This window comes from Camellia sinensis, chromosome 4 (assembly GCF_055761805.1).
Source record: "Camellia sinensis isolate YWXY chromosome 4, ASM5576180v1, whole genome shotgun sequence".
Taxonomy (NCBI): domain Eukaryota; kingdom Viridiplantae; phylum Streptophyta; class Magnoliopsida; order Ericales; family Theaceae; genus Camellia; species Camellia sinensis.
This window is the reverse complement of record NC_138964.1, coordinates 188,470,727-188,487,437: the sequence shown is the minus strand read 5'-3', so window position 1 is coordinate 188,487,437 and position 16,711 is coordinate 188,470,727. Positions and strand designations below refer to the sequence as shown.

Sequence of the window (16,711 nt, the reverse complement as noted above, 5' to 3'; positions counted from 1 at the left end):
TAGGCTCACAGTTCTGGCATAACTATATTGATCTCCCTTTTAGTAAAGTTAAAATAACCGAAACTAATGTAAATAGTGTAAAATTACAATAACAAAAAATATATATATATATATTTTATTACTATAAAAGATATAACATCATAATTTTTCATTCATATGACTGACTAATTATTGATGAAAAGGGAGCCAAATATTATGTTAATTAAAATCTTAAATTTTTTTATATAATTATGCTAAAATTGCAAAACTTCTTTTATCTTTTTCAAATATCAAGAGAGGTTAGTGTAAATTACTCTTAAAAAAACATTAATTTTATTTTATATGTTATTAAATTTATATAAGAACAAAGGCTTTGTTTGGCAATTATGGTAAGGATTAAAAAAGTACAAAAGACAAAATAGGCTAAATAAGTTAATACAACAAAATGTCACATCCAAACTATAATCATTTCACTTTTTCTCTTACAAAAGTCAAAAAAGTCAAAAAAATAATAAAAAAAAACCTTTTAATCCCAAGCCAAAAAAATCTAAACTTAAAAAAACTAAAAAAATCCTAACCAAAGGACAACAAATGATGCAACATTTTTGGAAACGGCAATATGTATTAAATTTTCATAAATAAATATCCAAATATTTTTACTATTAAAATTTAACATGATGTTTTTGCAATGTCAGATTTAATAGGTTCAATGACATCAGGATTTGTTTGATTAGGTGAATTATAATGTAAGATTAAAATTACTAATTTATGAGATTCATATCCCCTTGCTTAGTTACAAATTTTATTATTATTTGAACTAGATTTCAATGGTCATTCTATTTAATAAAATTGACAAATTTTAATTTTACAACTAATAATGTAAACCATACATATATTGAGATTATATATTTTTATATCTACAATAATAATGCCCATCTTGTAAATCAAATAGACCATCAGTGTTAAATTTGATATAATAAATAATTAATTATTAACAAAGTAATCTGTTTGGTTTATTTTTTAAAATTTGTTTTAAAATAAATTTTTATTTATGTTTAACAAATTTTTTTTTTTCATATTTTAGTTAATTTTTTTTTTAAAACTTTTTGCTTACACCTAATTTAGTTGCATCTAAAAAGTAAAACAAATTGACTAAAATATTAAAAACATTCACTAGAAACAAATAAAAATTCGAATAAAAATTTGTATGTATTTTTATTCAATGTTTTTACTAAATTTTTTTCATATTTAATTATTTTTTCTTTTTAGATACATTTAATCTTATTGTATTTATAAAGTAATTTCTTTTAACTAAAATATAAAAAAATAAAAACAAACAAAAATCCGTTTAAAATTAATTTCCGAGAATTCAAACCAAACAAATAATAAATCTTGCTCTCACCCTGTAATTAGTGTATAATATTTTTTTATATGTATAATCTAACAATAAAAAAAATTTTATAATCATTTTCATAATATTTTTTTTCATGTACCTTCCGTTAATCTCCTTTAAAACACTACGCTAGTGGACTGTGTGGACTCTCGTCTTCCCCTTGGTATCATCAACACACAGACTGAGCTTACAAAAGCAAACTCTCTTTAAGTCCTCTCTCTCTCTCTTTCTCTCTCTCTCACAGATTCATAACAGAGTTTCGAATAACAAGCTCTTCCTTTTCCGCCTCATCACTCAGGTATGTGTATTCCTCGAAAACCTCTCGCTATATCTCTACGTGTATATATATATATATATATATGCAATTCTCTGCAAATAAATTACTTTTCATTTCTACATTCATAGCCACTCAATGACTATTCAACTTATGAATTATTGAATGTGTGGTGTCCTGAATATTTTAGATCAGCAAAGTCAACAATTTAGCCTATCTCTGATGTTACGATGCATTTAATTTGCTAGTTTTTGTTTTGTAGTTTCTGTGTTTCATGATATCAATGCACTTAGCTATACGAAGAGTTGTTTGTAATCTAGGCTGCGAATCAGTCAAAGCTTTGTATTGATCGCTCATTTTCTCTATTTAATCACTAATCACCAACAATATGTAAATTATTATTATTAAAAAATTTGATCTCATGTGAATTCGGTCAAAGGCTGAGATTTTACGCAATTACATGTGATATTACCGTTTTGTGAGGAGATTTTTGGAATCTGCCTATTAAGAATGGATTAAATTGAACAGTGAGACTGTGTTGTGCATGTTTGAATTAATGCTCCATAGGATTCAGATCGTTCGACTAGAGGGAGGAGCTAACTCTACCGTTAGTGTAAATCTCCGTCCTATCTACATGAATGTATTTGTATTTTGCCAAAGTTAGAAGAGAGTTTAATAATACACGCATACATGGTTAGCCATTCTTTTTTTTGCCCCCCCTTAACAGATGAAACGTACATGAGAGGGGGATTTGCACCGGTCAAACGGGCCGCGTTACGGTAGTGCGAGATATGGTGTTGGGCCTTGCAAGGGCCAAAAAACTATATGCCTGACCGGATTGAACCGACGCAGCTCCCTTGCCCATTACGTTGGGTCGGACAAACTGACCAGAATATGGAAGCTTGCAGATGCTCAACAAAGCTATTGATCGGCGAAATCTAATGTTCTGTAAGACCCGCACTGGTGTGCTGGGCCGAGCTACAGCCAATCTGGGATGATGCAGGGCCGAGATGTCTTACGAGATAGCCAGGCGAGGCCAAGATGCTGAGCTGTGCGCCCTACCACCGGTCAACTCAGATGGACCGGTGTATTATAGCTCGGCTGTCTAGTCTGTTGTGGTGTTCGCTTCTTCCAAGTGATAGCTCGGTTGTATGAGCTATCTGGACCAATGATATGAAGAAGGGAAAAATCCACTCCTGGAATGTGTCAATACCATTTGGCGGTTCAACAAACACTGTTTGGAGGTTTTGGTCTCTACATGTGTAAGGAAGGTAGAGGGAAGTACAATCGCCTGTCCAAGAAGGACAACAGAGGTAGTGCGCCCACAATCTTTGAGGCTGTATGGCCAGCCTAGAAAATGAGGAATGGAGGAACGTTAGAGATAAGCAATCTGAAGGAATTCACAACTCTCTCTCTCTACAGCGCTTTCTACATTCTTCTTCTTCTTCTCCAAGTGTGCTGACTTGATCGTCGGAGGGTTTATTCGGCAGCACACCGCCGGGCAGCTCACTTTCTTTTTGTTTTCAGGTCAAGTGACGTTACGTGAAGCTTGGGTTCAAGGAGTACCGTACAATTGGCGCCGTCTGTGGGAAAAACTTTGACAGACAATCCTTGTTTTCTAAGCTTTTTTGACCGTTTCCATGGCTAACAATGACGAAACTCCGCTGTCCGTTGTCGATGGTACCACACTAGAGTCTGTTCGATGGAGAGATGGCCCCTCTGCTATTCCGACTATAGCGGGCCTGGAGACCTCTTCCAGAGGTGCGCGAGACAAACGCGCAAGGAGCACTGACCACTCAAAGAGTCCAGAGGGTCGCCGACGATGGGGAGAGTCACATGCTCAGCACCTGGAGTACAAACTCAGAGACCAGGACGCCTTTATTTGCAAGATGGCGGCTGAAATGGAGGCGTTGAAGCGCCAGATCAAGGGAAAAGGTGTTGCTGGAGAGGGCAACCACAGTGAGCACACCCCGCCCCCTCACTTTGGCAATTGTCGCCAAGATAGGACGCCTTTTCTCTCTATCACCAGAAGTTATGGGGTTGGGGATTCCAACCCACAGGTGAAGAGATCTTACACTCACGACAGTAGCTACCGTCCCTCACGTCCATCGATGACGTGAGGACACTCTTACTCCACCTGTTCGGAGGACCTGAGGGATGTATTGGAGGAGCGAGCTCGTCGTAGAGAGAACCAAAGATTGTTAGCGTTGCAAAGGCTGAGTCCCCAAATCCATTGCAGTGAGGAAGTGGCAATGCCAGCGCCTAGAATGATGGCTCCAGCGCCAGTGGACAGAGAGCTAGCAAGACTTACCGCTACCTCCCTGTCCCCAGAAATCGAGAGCACGATGCTCCCTGCCGGATTCCACCAACCTAAGTTCACGCTACTTAACAGCAAGACGGATTCATATATGCACGTGAGTCATTACCGGCAAGTAATGGCTGGCCACCGACGTAATGACGCCTTGATGTGTCTCATATTCCCAGCAAGTTTGGGAGAACTGGGCCTGAAGTGGTTCGAAAGACTTCCGGAGGGGAGCATCAAGGGGTGGCAACAACTAGCAGAGGCCTTCGTCACCAGATTCAAAACCAACACTCGAACACCGAAGGAGGTCGACCATCTCTTGAGCGTCAAGATGGAATCAGGAGGTTCTTTGAAGGCATACAATGCCAAGTATTGGGAAACCTACAATGAGATCCTTGAGGTTCTTTGAAGGGATACAATGCCAAGTATTGGGAAACCTACAATGAGATCCTCGATTGCTCCACCAATCTGACGATTGCTCAATATAAGCGAGGTCTCCCAGTCGGACATAGGCTACGAGACTCGCTCACGATGCACTAGCCCACAACCATGAAATCTTTGATACAGCGGATCAACGAACATATCTGAGTAGAGGATGATGCCGCCACCGCAACAGAGAAGGCAAATCCGGTCGCGGTGGACAGAAGAGTGGCAGGGAAGGTTCACTCGGTGGGACAGGAGGACAACCGCCCAAATGACCGAGCTAGAGACCAACATCATGGTTCAAACTGCAATGATAGGAACAAGAGTCGCAGAAACGACCGAGCTAACACTCCCCGTAATAAAGAGAAAGATGCTAAGAGAAAGTTGAAAGCATGAATCGGCATCACCATTGTCTTTAAAATCCCAATTTACCGCATCCTAAGTGAAATCTGAGGTGAACCCTATGTCCGTTGGCCGGCCAAATTGGGAGACACATAGAGGGGTTTCAACTCGAGGCATCGCTGCACCTTCCATGAAGAAAGGGGACACCGAACGGAGGACTGTGTGCCGCTCAAACAACGTTTGAAGGAGCTGGTGGCGGCCGGGCATCTAGACCAGTACATAGACGGGGGTATGAGAGCCGCTCTCCAGGGACAAGCCGAGCCAAATGGCCTTGCTGTCCTGGACGCAGCGCCCCAAGGCGTAATTAATGTCATTCACGGCATCATCGAACCAGCGCCGGTTTGCGAGCTGAGGGGGATGATCAAGAAAGTCGAGCACATGAGGCAAGTGCTTTCCGTTCAGCCCGCCGTGAAAAAGGGAAAGACCGAGGTAAAAGACGTCCTGACTTTTTCAAGCAAGGACTTAGAGAGAATTCAAACGCCTCATAATAATGCCTTGGTGGTGACCTTTCGCGTCAAAGACTTCGACATCAAAAGAATTCTGATTGACTAGGGGAGTTCGGTCGAGATCATGTACTATGACACATTTAAACAGATGAAGTTGGAGGACAAAGACTTGGCTCCAGCAACGTCCTCTTTGATTGGCTTCAACTCTTAACCGGAATGGCCGATCGGAAAGATCATATTGCCGGTCAAAGCTGGGTCGGTCATGAAGCAAGTGGAATTTTGGGTGCTTAAGGTCCCATCAACCTACAACTTAATCCTGAGAAGAGGCTGGTTGCACGCCATGCAGGCAGTAGCATCGACTTATCACCAGGTCCTGCGCTTTCCAGCGCCATCCGGACAAGTGGAAGAGGTTTGGGGAGACCAAGGAATGGTAAAACAGTGCTTTGTCGCAGTAAATGGTAGCCGGGTTGGCAAAGGCTACGTTCAAATGATAGAAGGACCAGAAGGGAAGGAAGTCCTAGAAGACGTGGGAAGAAAGACCGAGGGCAAATCGGTTGAAGATTTGGTGGAAGTGCACATTGACGAGAATGATCCAAATAAGTTATTTCTTTTGGGATCATCTTTGTCTAGCGCTGAGTGGCTCGATTATGTCAACTTTTTGGTTTCCAACATGGAATCCTTTGCATAAACGCCTTACGATATGCCTGGCATCGACCCTAGCTTCATTTGCGACCAGTTGAACTTCTTTCTGAATGCACGACCGGTCATCTAGAGGATGCGGCGCTCGGCCTTGCACCATGCCAAGATAATGGCTGAGGAGGTCAAGAACTTGCTGGAAGTGGGGGCAATAGAAGAAGTGCAGTATCCTAGATGGATCTCTAATACGGTGGTAGTATCGAAGAAGAATGGTAAATGGCAGGTGTGCGTCGATTATAAGACTGTCAACCGTACGTGCCTAAAGGACAGTTTCCCCCTCACTAGAATCGACCAACTGGTGGATCTAACTGCTAGCCATCAGAGGTTTAGCTTCCTGAATGCATATCGCGGCTACCACCAAATCGCCATTATGAGCTAGACCAAGAGATCATTTCGTTCACCACTCCAAGAGGCTTGTACTGCTACAAGGTTATGCCGTTCGGTTTGAAAAATGCTAGGGTAACTTTTCAAAGGATGGTAACCAAAATGTTTGCCCCCCCTTCTTAGCCGCACTATGGAGGCTTATATTGATGATATGGTGGTGAAGAGCAAAGACAACTCTTAACATCTTGTCGACCTAGCAGCAATGTTTGCCATACTTAAACATCACAAGCTGCGTGTGAACACCTCTAAGTGTGCATTCGAGGTTGGAACCGAAAAATTTCTAGGTTTTTTGGTCACGAACCGAGGAATAGAAGCCGATCTTTCCCAGATCAAGGCAGTACAAGAATTGGAACGGCCAAACTCCATGAAGGACGTGCAACATCTCGCCGAAATGGCAGCCGCGCTGAACTGATTTATCAGCTGGTCTTCAGACCGTTGCAGGCCCTTCTTCAAAACTTTGAAGGCCAAGTTCTTTTGGGATGACGAGTGCGACTGTGCATTGGCGGATCTAAAAGTATACCTTTCCTTGGCCCCAATCCTGGTCACACCAAAACCGGGCGAAGAACTGTATCTCTACTTGGCAGTTTCTCATTATGCGATGAGCTCCGTCCTCGTCCGCGCTGAGGGGATCCAGCACCTCCCTATCTTCTACGTAAGCAAGACACTGCTCCCGACTGAATCAAGATATCTGCCACTAGAAAAATTGGCTCTGGCTCTCATGATAGCTTCCAGAAAGCTAGCGCACTATTTTCATGCCCATACAATAGTCGTGCTAACCGAATTTTCACTTAAGGTGCTCTTTGAAAAGGCAGATTTTACCGGTAGAATTTTGGAGTGGGCCGTGGAATTGGGGCAATATGATATCAAGTTCCAGTCGCGCACTGCTATCAAAGCTCAAGCTCTTGCCGACTTCGTGGCAGAATTTGCCCCTGGAACACACCCTGTTTACCCTATCGATTTGGCTAGCGCGGACTTGGCGTAGCCTACGGCTCGGATAGCAGAAACAAGTGATGGACAACAAGTAGCAGAAGGGCAAGAGAAAGCCGAGCAAGAAATGGAAAAACCGGCTAGCTTACCAAAATACAAGCTCGACGGAGATATAGAAAGAGACCAGAATGAGCCGATCAGTACCTTGGAGTTGAGAAACTCACAAAATCCCTTCGACTGTTGGAAGTTGTTCATTGGCGAGATATGAAAACTCTTCGTTGATGGGGCCTCCAATAGACATGGCGCCGGGCTAGGGATCGTACTGACATCCCCGGATGGGCTGACCATTGAGCACGCAGTCACGTTCGGTTTCCCAACATCTAACAATGAGGCGGAATATGAAACCCTCCTCGCCGGATTGAAGAGTGCTTTGAAAATAAAGGTGTCAAAACTTATGGTATTCAGCAACTCTAAGCTGGTGGTCAATCAGGTCTCAGGGGAATATGAGGCCAGGGATGAAAGGATGGCCAAGTATCAAGCGCTGGTACGTGCAAAAATCAAAAAAATTTCCGTAATAAGAATGGAACAAATTAACCGCGAAGAAAACAATGCAGCCGACGAACTGGCTAGCCTAGCATCTATGCAAGCGACTTTTCCCAATCCTTTGATGATAGAATTCTTACCCCGACCATGCATTGAGGAACCAGAGATGCCCGAAGCACTCTGCGCTGACTTGGGACTGTCCTGGATAGATCCCATCATCACCTTCCCGAAGGATGGAATTCTACCCACTAAAAAGAAGGAAGCCAACAAGATCAGGGCCAAATCAGAGCAGTTTTGGCTCTCTCCATCTGGCGCCTTGTACAAGAAGTCTTTCACTGGGCCATACCTGAAGTGTGTCCACCACAGCAAAGTAGAAGCTTTCCTCTTCGAGATTCATGAAGGCATTTGCGGAAGCCATATTGGGGCAGATCTTTGGCTTACCGAGCAATTTCCCAGGGTTACTGGTGGCCATGCATGTAGGCGGACGCACAGAAGTATGTTCGCAAATGCCAAAAATGCCAAAAATTTGCTCATCAAATCCACCAGCCGGCCAGAGAGTTGTTGCCCCTTACAAGTCCTTGGCCGTTTGCGCTTTGGGGGCTAGTTATTGTAGGACCACTTCTAACAGCCCCAGCTGCTTTGCGAGTCAATCGCGCTCGGCCACCGCCTCTTCCTGTGCGGCCTTCAACTTCTCTAGCTCAGCGGTCTTGGCCTTGTTATCGGTAATGGCTGCAGACTTTGCCGCATGGCGATCATTCGCTTATGGGCCGGATAGTTCTTCTGCGCGGCTTGCGAAAGAAAGAGTTGTCAACACACCAAAACCGAGCAACGAGTTAACGACAAGGGGGCTTGCTCACTTACCAGCATGATTGACTTTGCTGCCGAACGGCTGACTTTTAGGTCAGACAATTCTTTGTGCTTCTTTATGTCGGCAGGGAGGAGCAATCCCTTGGTCATGTTGAAGCCGAATGAGTAGTCCTTGTCGGTATAGACCGAGTCAGCGGTAGTAACTACGTGGCCTTTGTATTTCATCTTGGGCGACCAGATTGGTGGGGCATTGGAGCGGGCAGATGGCTTGGTGATTGGCTAATCAGTCTGCTCCCCCAGGTCGGCAGATGGATGCTTGGTGGAATCCTTATCCACCAAATGTTGCTCGGTTTGGTTTCTTCTCAGCCTCTTCTTAGACCAACTGGCAGCTTGCTCGTTGGCGAGGGCCAGCACTACCCCCTTGTCTTGCACATTTGGCGTGGAAGTTTGTCCCTCAGCTATTTCTACGGGCTGAAAGTTGCTTGGCTCGCTAGTGATCATAGATTTGATAGCCCGGATCTTGGCCATTTCCTACTCGGCGGTCAAACAAACTAGTTTGATTGGGGGAAGGTTTGGATCCGGCTCTGGAGAAGGGGCACGAAAGAAGTCGGTCACCCTGCTCCTGCGCTGCGCGGTGTAACGGTAACTCGGTTTGTAGCCGAGCAACTTTTGAGGCTCTCGCTCCTCGGCCGGGTGCCACAATGCAATCCTTATGGCCTCTTGGTTTGCGCTGGAGTAATCTTCCGCCAAGAGTCTGTAGTCTGCAAATGGAAAAAAAGGGTTAGATTGGCAAAAACAAGAACAAATACAAAAAAAAAAAAAAAAAAACATGCTGAGGTGCTCACCAGCACTCCCAAAATCTTTTCTTATGTACCAGCCCGGTATGGGTGCTTCGGTGTCCTCGTAATTACTGGACACCCACAGGAAATCGTCATCGTTTGTCTTTTTATTCGGGTTAACTTCGATCAGTTTTGCTCGGCCTTTCTTGATCTTGAGATACTAGCAAAACCCTCCTTTATTTTTGCCAAGTGTGTATTGATGGAATAGCCGAGATTCATACCGAGTATCCTATTTAGCACGGCCATGCCGTTTATTATTTTGTACGTGTTGTTGGAGACTTGGGTTGGGCATAGCCTAGTCTGCCTCAAAAATTCGCAGACTAGGGGTTGGACCAGGAAGCGTAAGCCGCCTTCCACAATGGATACCACCGTCAAGGGGCATTTGTCCAGTTCTTCCCAGGGAGTGTCTCCTTTCTTGGCCAGCTCCAAATGGACGTCGTCTGGAATATTGTACTCTCTACGGAACTCGGCCATTGCCCCAGGCGAATTGACCATGAACCGATACTTCCCCATCTATCCCGGTTTTATTTAGTTAGGTAATTTTGGTTGTATCTCGGTCAAAATTTAGTGATTGTTTGCTCGGCCTTCGAGCCTCACCGACAGTAATGCTGAGTGAGCCTGGTCGATCCTAGTTTGTTCTGCATTATTAAAAATAAGTCCAAGTATTAGCGCGACATAATTTGCATGGCTCTTGGGAGGAAGTGTTTTAGCTCGGTATAAGATCCTGGGGGCGTTTGACCCGTTCGATGTTCCTATCTCGGTCCTATCGTCCTATCTCAGTTGTATCTTCCTACAAACTTACATCTCGGTCTCAGCCTCAATGGAGGACTACGAACCAGTTTTTGCTCGGCTAAATCCAATTGTTGGATCTTAAAGTGGGATTTTGCTTGGTCTTATCCGGAGTTTATGCTATTCATCCTAAATGTGAAGTTCATGCATTGAAACTAAGGGAAACGAGGGGCACGATGGCCTTATCCGTCTCTTCGATTCCAGTTCTGCCTAATGTCTACTTACCTACCAATTTTACCCCAAAGAAGGGGCACTGGCAGGGTATCAACAGTCCCAGACAAGAAGAACACGAAGAACAACAATGAAAAGGGGGTGTAAAGCAAGAGGAACTTACACACTTGGAAGACAAGTTGAGATGCAATCGACATTTGACCACTGGTGCGATGTCCTAGGCGATGAAAAGCAATGGGATGGCACGAACAGAAGCGGCAGCGACGGTAGCAACGACAAGGGCTCTAAGGAGGCTAGGGTTTGGCTTGATAGAGAAGATGAATAGTGGTGGCGTGTTTGGCCTCTCACGTGTGTATATAAAGGGGGGGGGGGAAACCAAAAGGCGGCAACCTTTTATATTTTGCGCGTGATGAAGACAGCTGTGAGGACAGCACGGAGCCTTTAGGGGAGTGCCAAGTGGCATGGAAGTGACAGACTGTCAGTACGATTGGTGACAAGACGACCGGCACAAGTCTTAATAACTAGCCAACGGATAGCTCAGTTAAAAGGGTAATCCCACTCAAGTTTAGCTCAGATGGGATTAAGGGGCAATTGAGAGGGAGATTTGCACTGGTCAAACGGGCCATGTAACGGCAGCGCGGGATATGGTGTTGGGCCTTGCAAGGGCCAATAAACTATATGCTTGACCGGACTGAACCAACGTAGCTCCCTGGCCCATTTCGTTGGGCCGGGCAAACTGACCAGAATATGGAAGCTTGCAGATGCTCAACAAAGCTATTGATCGGCGAAATCCAATGTTCAGTAAGACCCGCATTGGTTTGCTGGGCCGAGCTACGGACAATCCGGGTTGACGTATGGCCGAGCTACGGCCAATCTAGGATGACGCAGGGCCGAGACGTCCTACGAGATAGCCGGGCGAGGCCAAGATGCTGAGTCGTGCGCCCTACCACCGGTTAACTCAGATGGACCGGTGTATTATAGCTCAACCGTCTAGTCTGTTGTGGTGTCCGCTTCTTCCAAGTGATAGGCCGGTTGTGTGAGCTACCTGGACCAATGATATGAAGAAGGGAAAAATCCACTCGTGGTATGCGTCAATGCTGTTTGGCGGTTTGACAAACACTGTTTGGAGGTTTTGGTCTTTACACGTGTAAAGAAGGTAGAGGGGAGCACAACCGCCTGTCCAGAGAAGGACAACAGAGGTAGTGCTCCCATAATCTCTGAGGCTGCATGGCCAGCCTAGAAAAGAAGGAATGGGGGACGTTAGAGGTAAGCAATCTGAAGGAATTCACAACTCTCTCTCTCTAGAGCGCTCTCTACATCCTTCTTCTTCTTCAAGTGTGCTAACTTGATTGTCGGAGGGTTTATTCGGCAACACACTGCCGGATAGCTCACTTTCTTTCTGTTTTCAGGTCAAGCGATGTTACGCGAAGCTTGGGTTCAAGGAGTACGGAGAACCGTGAATATTTCACCCCCGTACAGTAGGCATATGGTTAGCTATGTGAAATCTGAAGTTGGGGATGAGCAGAATCTATGCCTCTTTCATCCTCCATTGTACACCTACTTAGTTTCATTTTGGGCATTAAGCATTGCCAACCAATCTTGGGTCCTGGACCCACCAAAATTTTGTTATCTTTTAGTAATTTTTTTTAAAAATTACTTGCCCGGGTTTTGGTTAAGATAGATTTCCCCGACTTTTAGTAGAGTCGACATTCATCCAAATAAATGTGTGTGTTTCCAAACATTATCTATGCAACAACCTATCATCACTTAAACTGTGTTTGGATCTAAGATTAGATTTGTGGACGGAAAAGACAAGGAAAGTAAAACGTGAATAAAAAGTCAATTCACTTTTCCCTTTTCCCTTTCCTTTCCTTTTCCCTCCAACAAATCTCTCTACAAATTCAAAATCCAAACACAACATTAGTGTTATCTTGGGAAGGAATAGATACATGATATTGTTGCACTTAAATATTTAGCACAAAGCAATGACGAAGAAGCTGGAGATTCTTTATTAGCATACTTGTGGATTGATCCATGGTTTCTTCTTTATATTCTGTCTTTTGGAGATGATGATCAGTGTGTGTTGCAAATTCTTGCTTCTAAAACTAGGAATAGGAGAATGAAGTGACGTTTAAAGTGGTTAGAAATACTATAATAATTCAACCAACAACAGCAACACAAATAGAAGAATCTGTGTGGAGGTGAGGGTAATAAAAGAGTAAGACTAATGGAAAAGAGTGGGAACACAAGTATTTAAATATTCTTTAAATGGGAAGAATTTATTGCGTTTCGAACAAGTTCATCCACTCTCAATTATTTGGCAAAATAATAGTCTACAATGAATAAGTTGACCAAATATACCTTGATTAGTCATCTGTGAGGCAAGCACTTTCTATGCCAGTTGTGAAGAGAGTTGACTGATATCCAGATTGAATCCTGAACAAATTATTTAATTTCTGGCCAGCTATTTGATTATTTATTTATTGAAGGCAGAATCAAATTAGTTGATACAAATCTTATGCTGAAAAACATAATCTGGAGCTTCGTGGGACGTCTCTTAGACAAAAAAATGTTGTCTTGCCTAGCCACAAAAGACAAAAAAATAAAAAATAAAAAAATAAAAGAAGGACAAGCTTTATTTCACAGTACCTGTCTATTTCCTGGTGCAAGTTTTATTCCATTGTGTTTCTGTTTCTTCCTAATAATATCCTTTTTGTTCCCGATCATGTATATGATTCAGATTTTCAAATTCTTTATTTTCAATGAATTATCCATATGATAAAAAACAGTATAATGGAAGTTTCAAATGATCTTATTTAAGGTTCTATAATTTGATTTGATTTTTTTTCTTTTTACTTTAACAGTTCCATGATCTCCATGTTTTGGCGAAAGCCGTCTCAGAAGGATGAGGAGAATGATTCTTCACAAGACACAAAGGTAAAGGCATGCTCGAACTGATTATCAGACAGAAACCTGTTTAATAAATGCATGTTTGTTTCCATATATATATAGAGACATTCACATTCACAGATATATACTCTTTTTCTTTTGGCTCTTGATTCTAACTGGCAGTCTCTTCTTGTAATGCTTATCTGATTGCATGCCATTGTCTATGAACTGGCTGACAAATCATGAATAGTTACCACAAATTTATTTCTTTAGCATCTGCATAATTACAGTACACCTAGAAGAAACACCCTCATTTTGTTATGGCTTCTGAACCAGCAAATTAAAGATTTTTTCAATTTTATGTAGCAGACTGTCTGTAAAATAAATTTTATTTATTTATTTATTTTATTATGTAATTGAAAGCAGACCCTAAATATTTGCTCAGCAAGCAGGTCAGTGAACTCAGGGCTGCAATTGGACCCCTATCTGGACGTAGCTTACAGTATTGCACTGATGCATGTCTGGGGAGATATTTGGAAGCTCGAAATTGGAATGTAGAAAAGGCAAAGAAAATGTTGGAAGAGACACTGCAGTGGCGGTCAACCTATAAACCAGAGGAAATTCGTTGGGTAAGTTGGTGGACAAATATATGTTGCAGTTTGTTGTTGTTGCTCTTCTGTGTGTGTGTGTGTCAGTTCAACATTATCTCCTGTTTATGATTTGTATATTAGTTGTTTTTTTCATGTGTTAGTTCATCATAGTCTCCTACTTACGATTTCTCTATTAGTTGCTTACATGACCAAGATCTCCATGCCCTCTAATGGTGTAAAGATTTTTGGTTTTGGAACAATCTTTGTCTTGGATGAAATTCAAATGGGACCCCAATAGTCTTTTATCATATTGATGTATAGCAAGTCAATACTGGTTGAATTATCAATTCCAAAATGGCTCAAATACAGATGTTATCATGAAATATGAGAAAAATTAGTTGGGATTTAAAACTTCCTCGTAGTAGATTAAATATTATCATTGTATCTTGTGCTTTGAATTCAGCTTGATATACTTGTGAGTTTGGAGCTATGATCTGTTGTTCAACATGATGATCTCTGATTGCGCCTACTTTAACATATGGGCTTGTATCATTGTCAGCATGAAGTAGCACATGTAGGTGAGAACGGCCTAGTGTCCATAGCAGATTTTCGTGATCGATTTGGGAGGACTGTCCTTATAATGAGGCCGGGGATGCAGGTATGTCCTTTGGTGTACATACTGTTGCTTCGCTTTTGTAAGTTAACTAGTTGCTTTTTAAAATTTTACTTATCTATTTACTTTGTTGCAGAAAACAACAGCAGGAGAAGGTAATCTCCGTCATCTAGTATATCTCGTGGAGAATGCTATCCTTAACCTTCCTGAAGGTCAAGAACAAATGACATGGTTGATAGACTATACGGGATGGTCATTGAACACCAATGTTCCCATCAAAGTAGCCCGAGATATCAGTTACGTTTTACAGAATCACTACCCTGAGAGACTTGGTTTAATCGTCCAATATAATCCACCGAGAATCTTTGAGGCATTTTGGAAGGTCTGAGCTCTTGCCCTCATGTACCTTGCTCTACTAGTTAAAGGATTTTGTTAAGAAGTTTAAAAAGATTATACATTTTGCATGTAAGTGCATGCAATAAAAAATGTACAGTTTTTTTAAACATGACCCTAAGTTAAATAACAAAATATTTGCTGATCTGTTTAGACAATCCTTCTGATGTTCCTTACCATAATTACCCACACATTATCCTTCATATTTTTTTTTATTCTCTGAATTGAAATCTGTGCTACTTTTTGTTTGGTTCGAAGGAAAGATTATAGTAGTATTCTTTATGAATATTATTAAACTAAGTTAGTTCACCCCCAAACTTTTTTAAAAAAAATTTAATAGCCACCCCCTTATTAACATTTGCCGTGAAGTTAGAATCTTTGCATCTGTAAACATCCTTCCTGGTATGATGGTTTTTGAAAAGAAGCCTAGTGAAATTTATCCTCTTGGTGAGCTGGACTTGGATAGTTGCTTTCGAAAGCTGAGCTACTTTTTTTCCTTGATTCCCAATTTTTATTTTTTTCTGAAAAAAAAAAAATTATATATATGGCACTTTTATGCATAAAAATAAAGATGGTTTTGGTTTGTAACATGATTAATATTGCAGAATGTATTAATGATATTTGTAGCAGTTGTGCCTTCTGTTTATTAACAATTGCTCCAATTCCATTCAATCCCTGCAGGTTGTGAAGTATTTTGTGGATGCGAAAACTTTTCAGAAGATCAAGTTTGTTTATCCGAAGCACAAAGACAGTGAAGAGGTCATGAAGTCAAATTTTGATGCTGAAAACCTTCCAAGTGAGTTCGGGGGAAAAGCTAGTTTGAATTATGACCATGAAGAGTTTTCAAGATTGATGGCGCCGGAGGACGTGAAAACTGCTAAATTCTGGGGATCTGATTGTAAGACAACGCAAGTAGGAGCAGAGGTGAGTCCAGAGCCAGCCAGTTAGTCTTGCAATATCATCGGCAAGCTGAGTGAGAATACATAAAAGAGAATTTAAAAAAAGCTATATAACATGTAGATTGGATCAAGGACTGAGTCAGCCGATGGGGACTCGTGTACTGAATTTACTGATTGGAGCTGAATTTACCTTTATTTTTTTTGAACTATGAGGGGAGGTTCTTCTTCTCCTTCAAATGACCCAACTGTGTCGATTAACCATTGATAAATTTCTTGATTTGATCAGTGTACTGAGCTTCATTGTTCTATCTTTCTTTTTGGACAATAAATGCTTACTTGTGCAAAAATTAAAAATAAATAAATAAAATTGCCACTGGCATGGACATTGCGAAATTCTGCTAAAAAGTTTTCAGACAGTGAAAGAGCATAAGAACTAGCAGCCAAGTTGGCCACACCAAATTTCCTTCACTCAAAAGTTTTACTTAAAAAGTAAATAAAAATTGGTTAAAGAATTCGGTTAAATTTTATTGATACTTTCTGTACGGGGAGGAAATAATTCTCCTCGTATAATCCTGTTGACCAAGTCCACGCTCCTCCGTACGACGTCGCTTTGTCACCTGAAAACACAAACGTGAGCTAGCCGGCGGGTGTGTGCCGGAAACCTCTCCGATGCCTAAGTCAGAAAACTTGACAAATAGACAAAGCTCTATGTTCTCAGAAAGAATTGTGTTCAATTACCTCCTCCAAGGTGATGTTTGTGGGCTTTTATAAGTTTCCCGTGGCACAATCCTGGTAGGACTTGTATTTCTCCATGCAGAGTCCTCCTAAGATTCATACTCCAAAGGATAATGCTTATCCTTTTACACCCTCCCCCACTGCTTAAACCAAGTGGGATGGTTTTCTCCATGGCCGAACTTCCATGTGACCGAAGTAAAATTGGCTATGCCAAGCC

General features: G+C 41.9%; 1 protein-coding gene across 2 annotated transcripts; it reads left to right on the top strand.

Annotated features, from left to right (window-relative positions):
* Window positions 1-764: 764 nt before the first annotated feature.
* LOC114274961 (uncharacterized) lies at window positions 765-16,044 on the top strand. 2 transcript variants are annotated; one of them, XM_028216945.2, is made up of 6 exons: window positions 765-1,670; window positions 13,240-13,312; window positions 13,717-13,893; window positions 14,414-14,512; window positions 14,604-14,849; window positions 15,542-16,044. In XM_028216945.2, the coding sequence occupies exons 2-6, from the start codon at window positions 13,244-13,246 to the stop codon at window positions 15,806-15,808; spliced, it is 858 nt and encodes a 285-aa protein (XP_028072746.2). In that variant the 5' UTR covers window positions 765-1,670; window positions 13,240-13,243; the 3' UTR covers window positions 15,809-16,044. The 2 variants fall into 2 exon arrangements, with proteins under 2 accessions (XP_028072746.2, XP_028072747.2); XM_028216946.2 differs by having other exon boundaries at window positions 1,514-1,670; window positions 13,710-13,893.
* Window positions 16,045-16,711: the final 667 nt, after the last annotated feature.

Excerpts from the sequence above, each read along its gene's own strand:
- LOC114274961 (XM_028216945.2), top strand. The coding sequence starts at position 13,244 with ATGATCTCCATGTTTTGGCGAAAGCCGTCTCAGAAGGATGAGGAGAAT. Across the intron at positions 13,894-14,413 it reads AACCAGAGGAAATTCGTTGG|CATGAAGTAGCACATGTAGG; the intron begins GTAAGTTGGTGG and ends TATCATTGTCAG. Across the intron at positions 14,513-14,603 it reads TAATGAGGCCGGGGATGCAG|AAAACAACAGCAGGAGAAGG; the intron begins GTATGTCCTTTG and ends ACTTTGTTGCAG.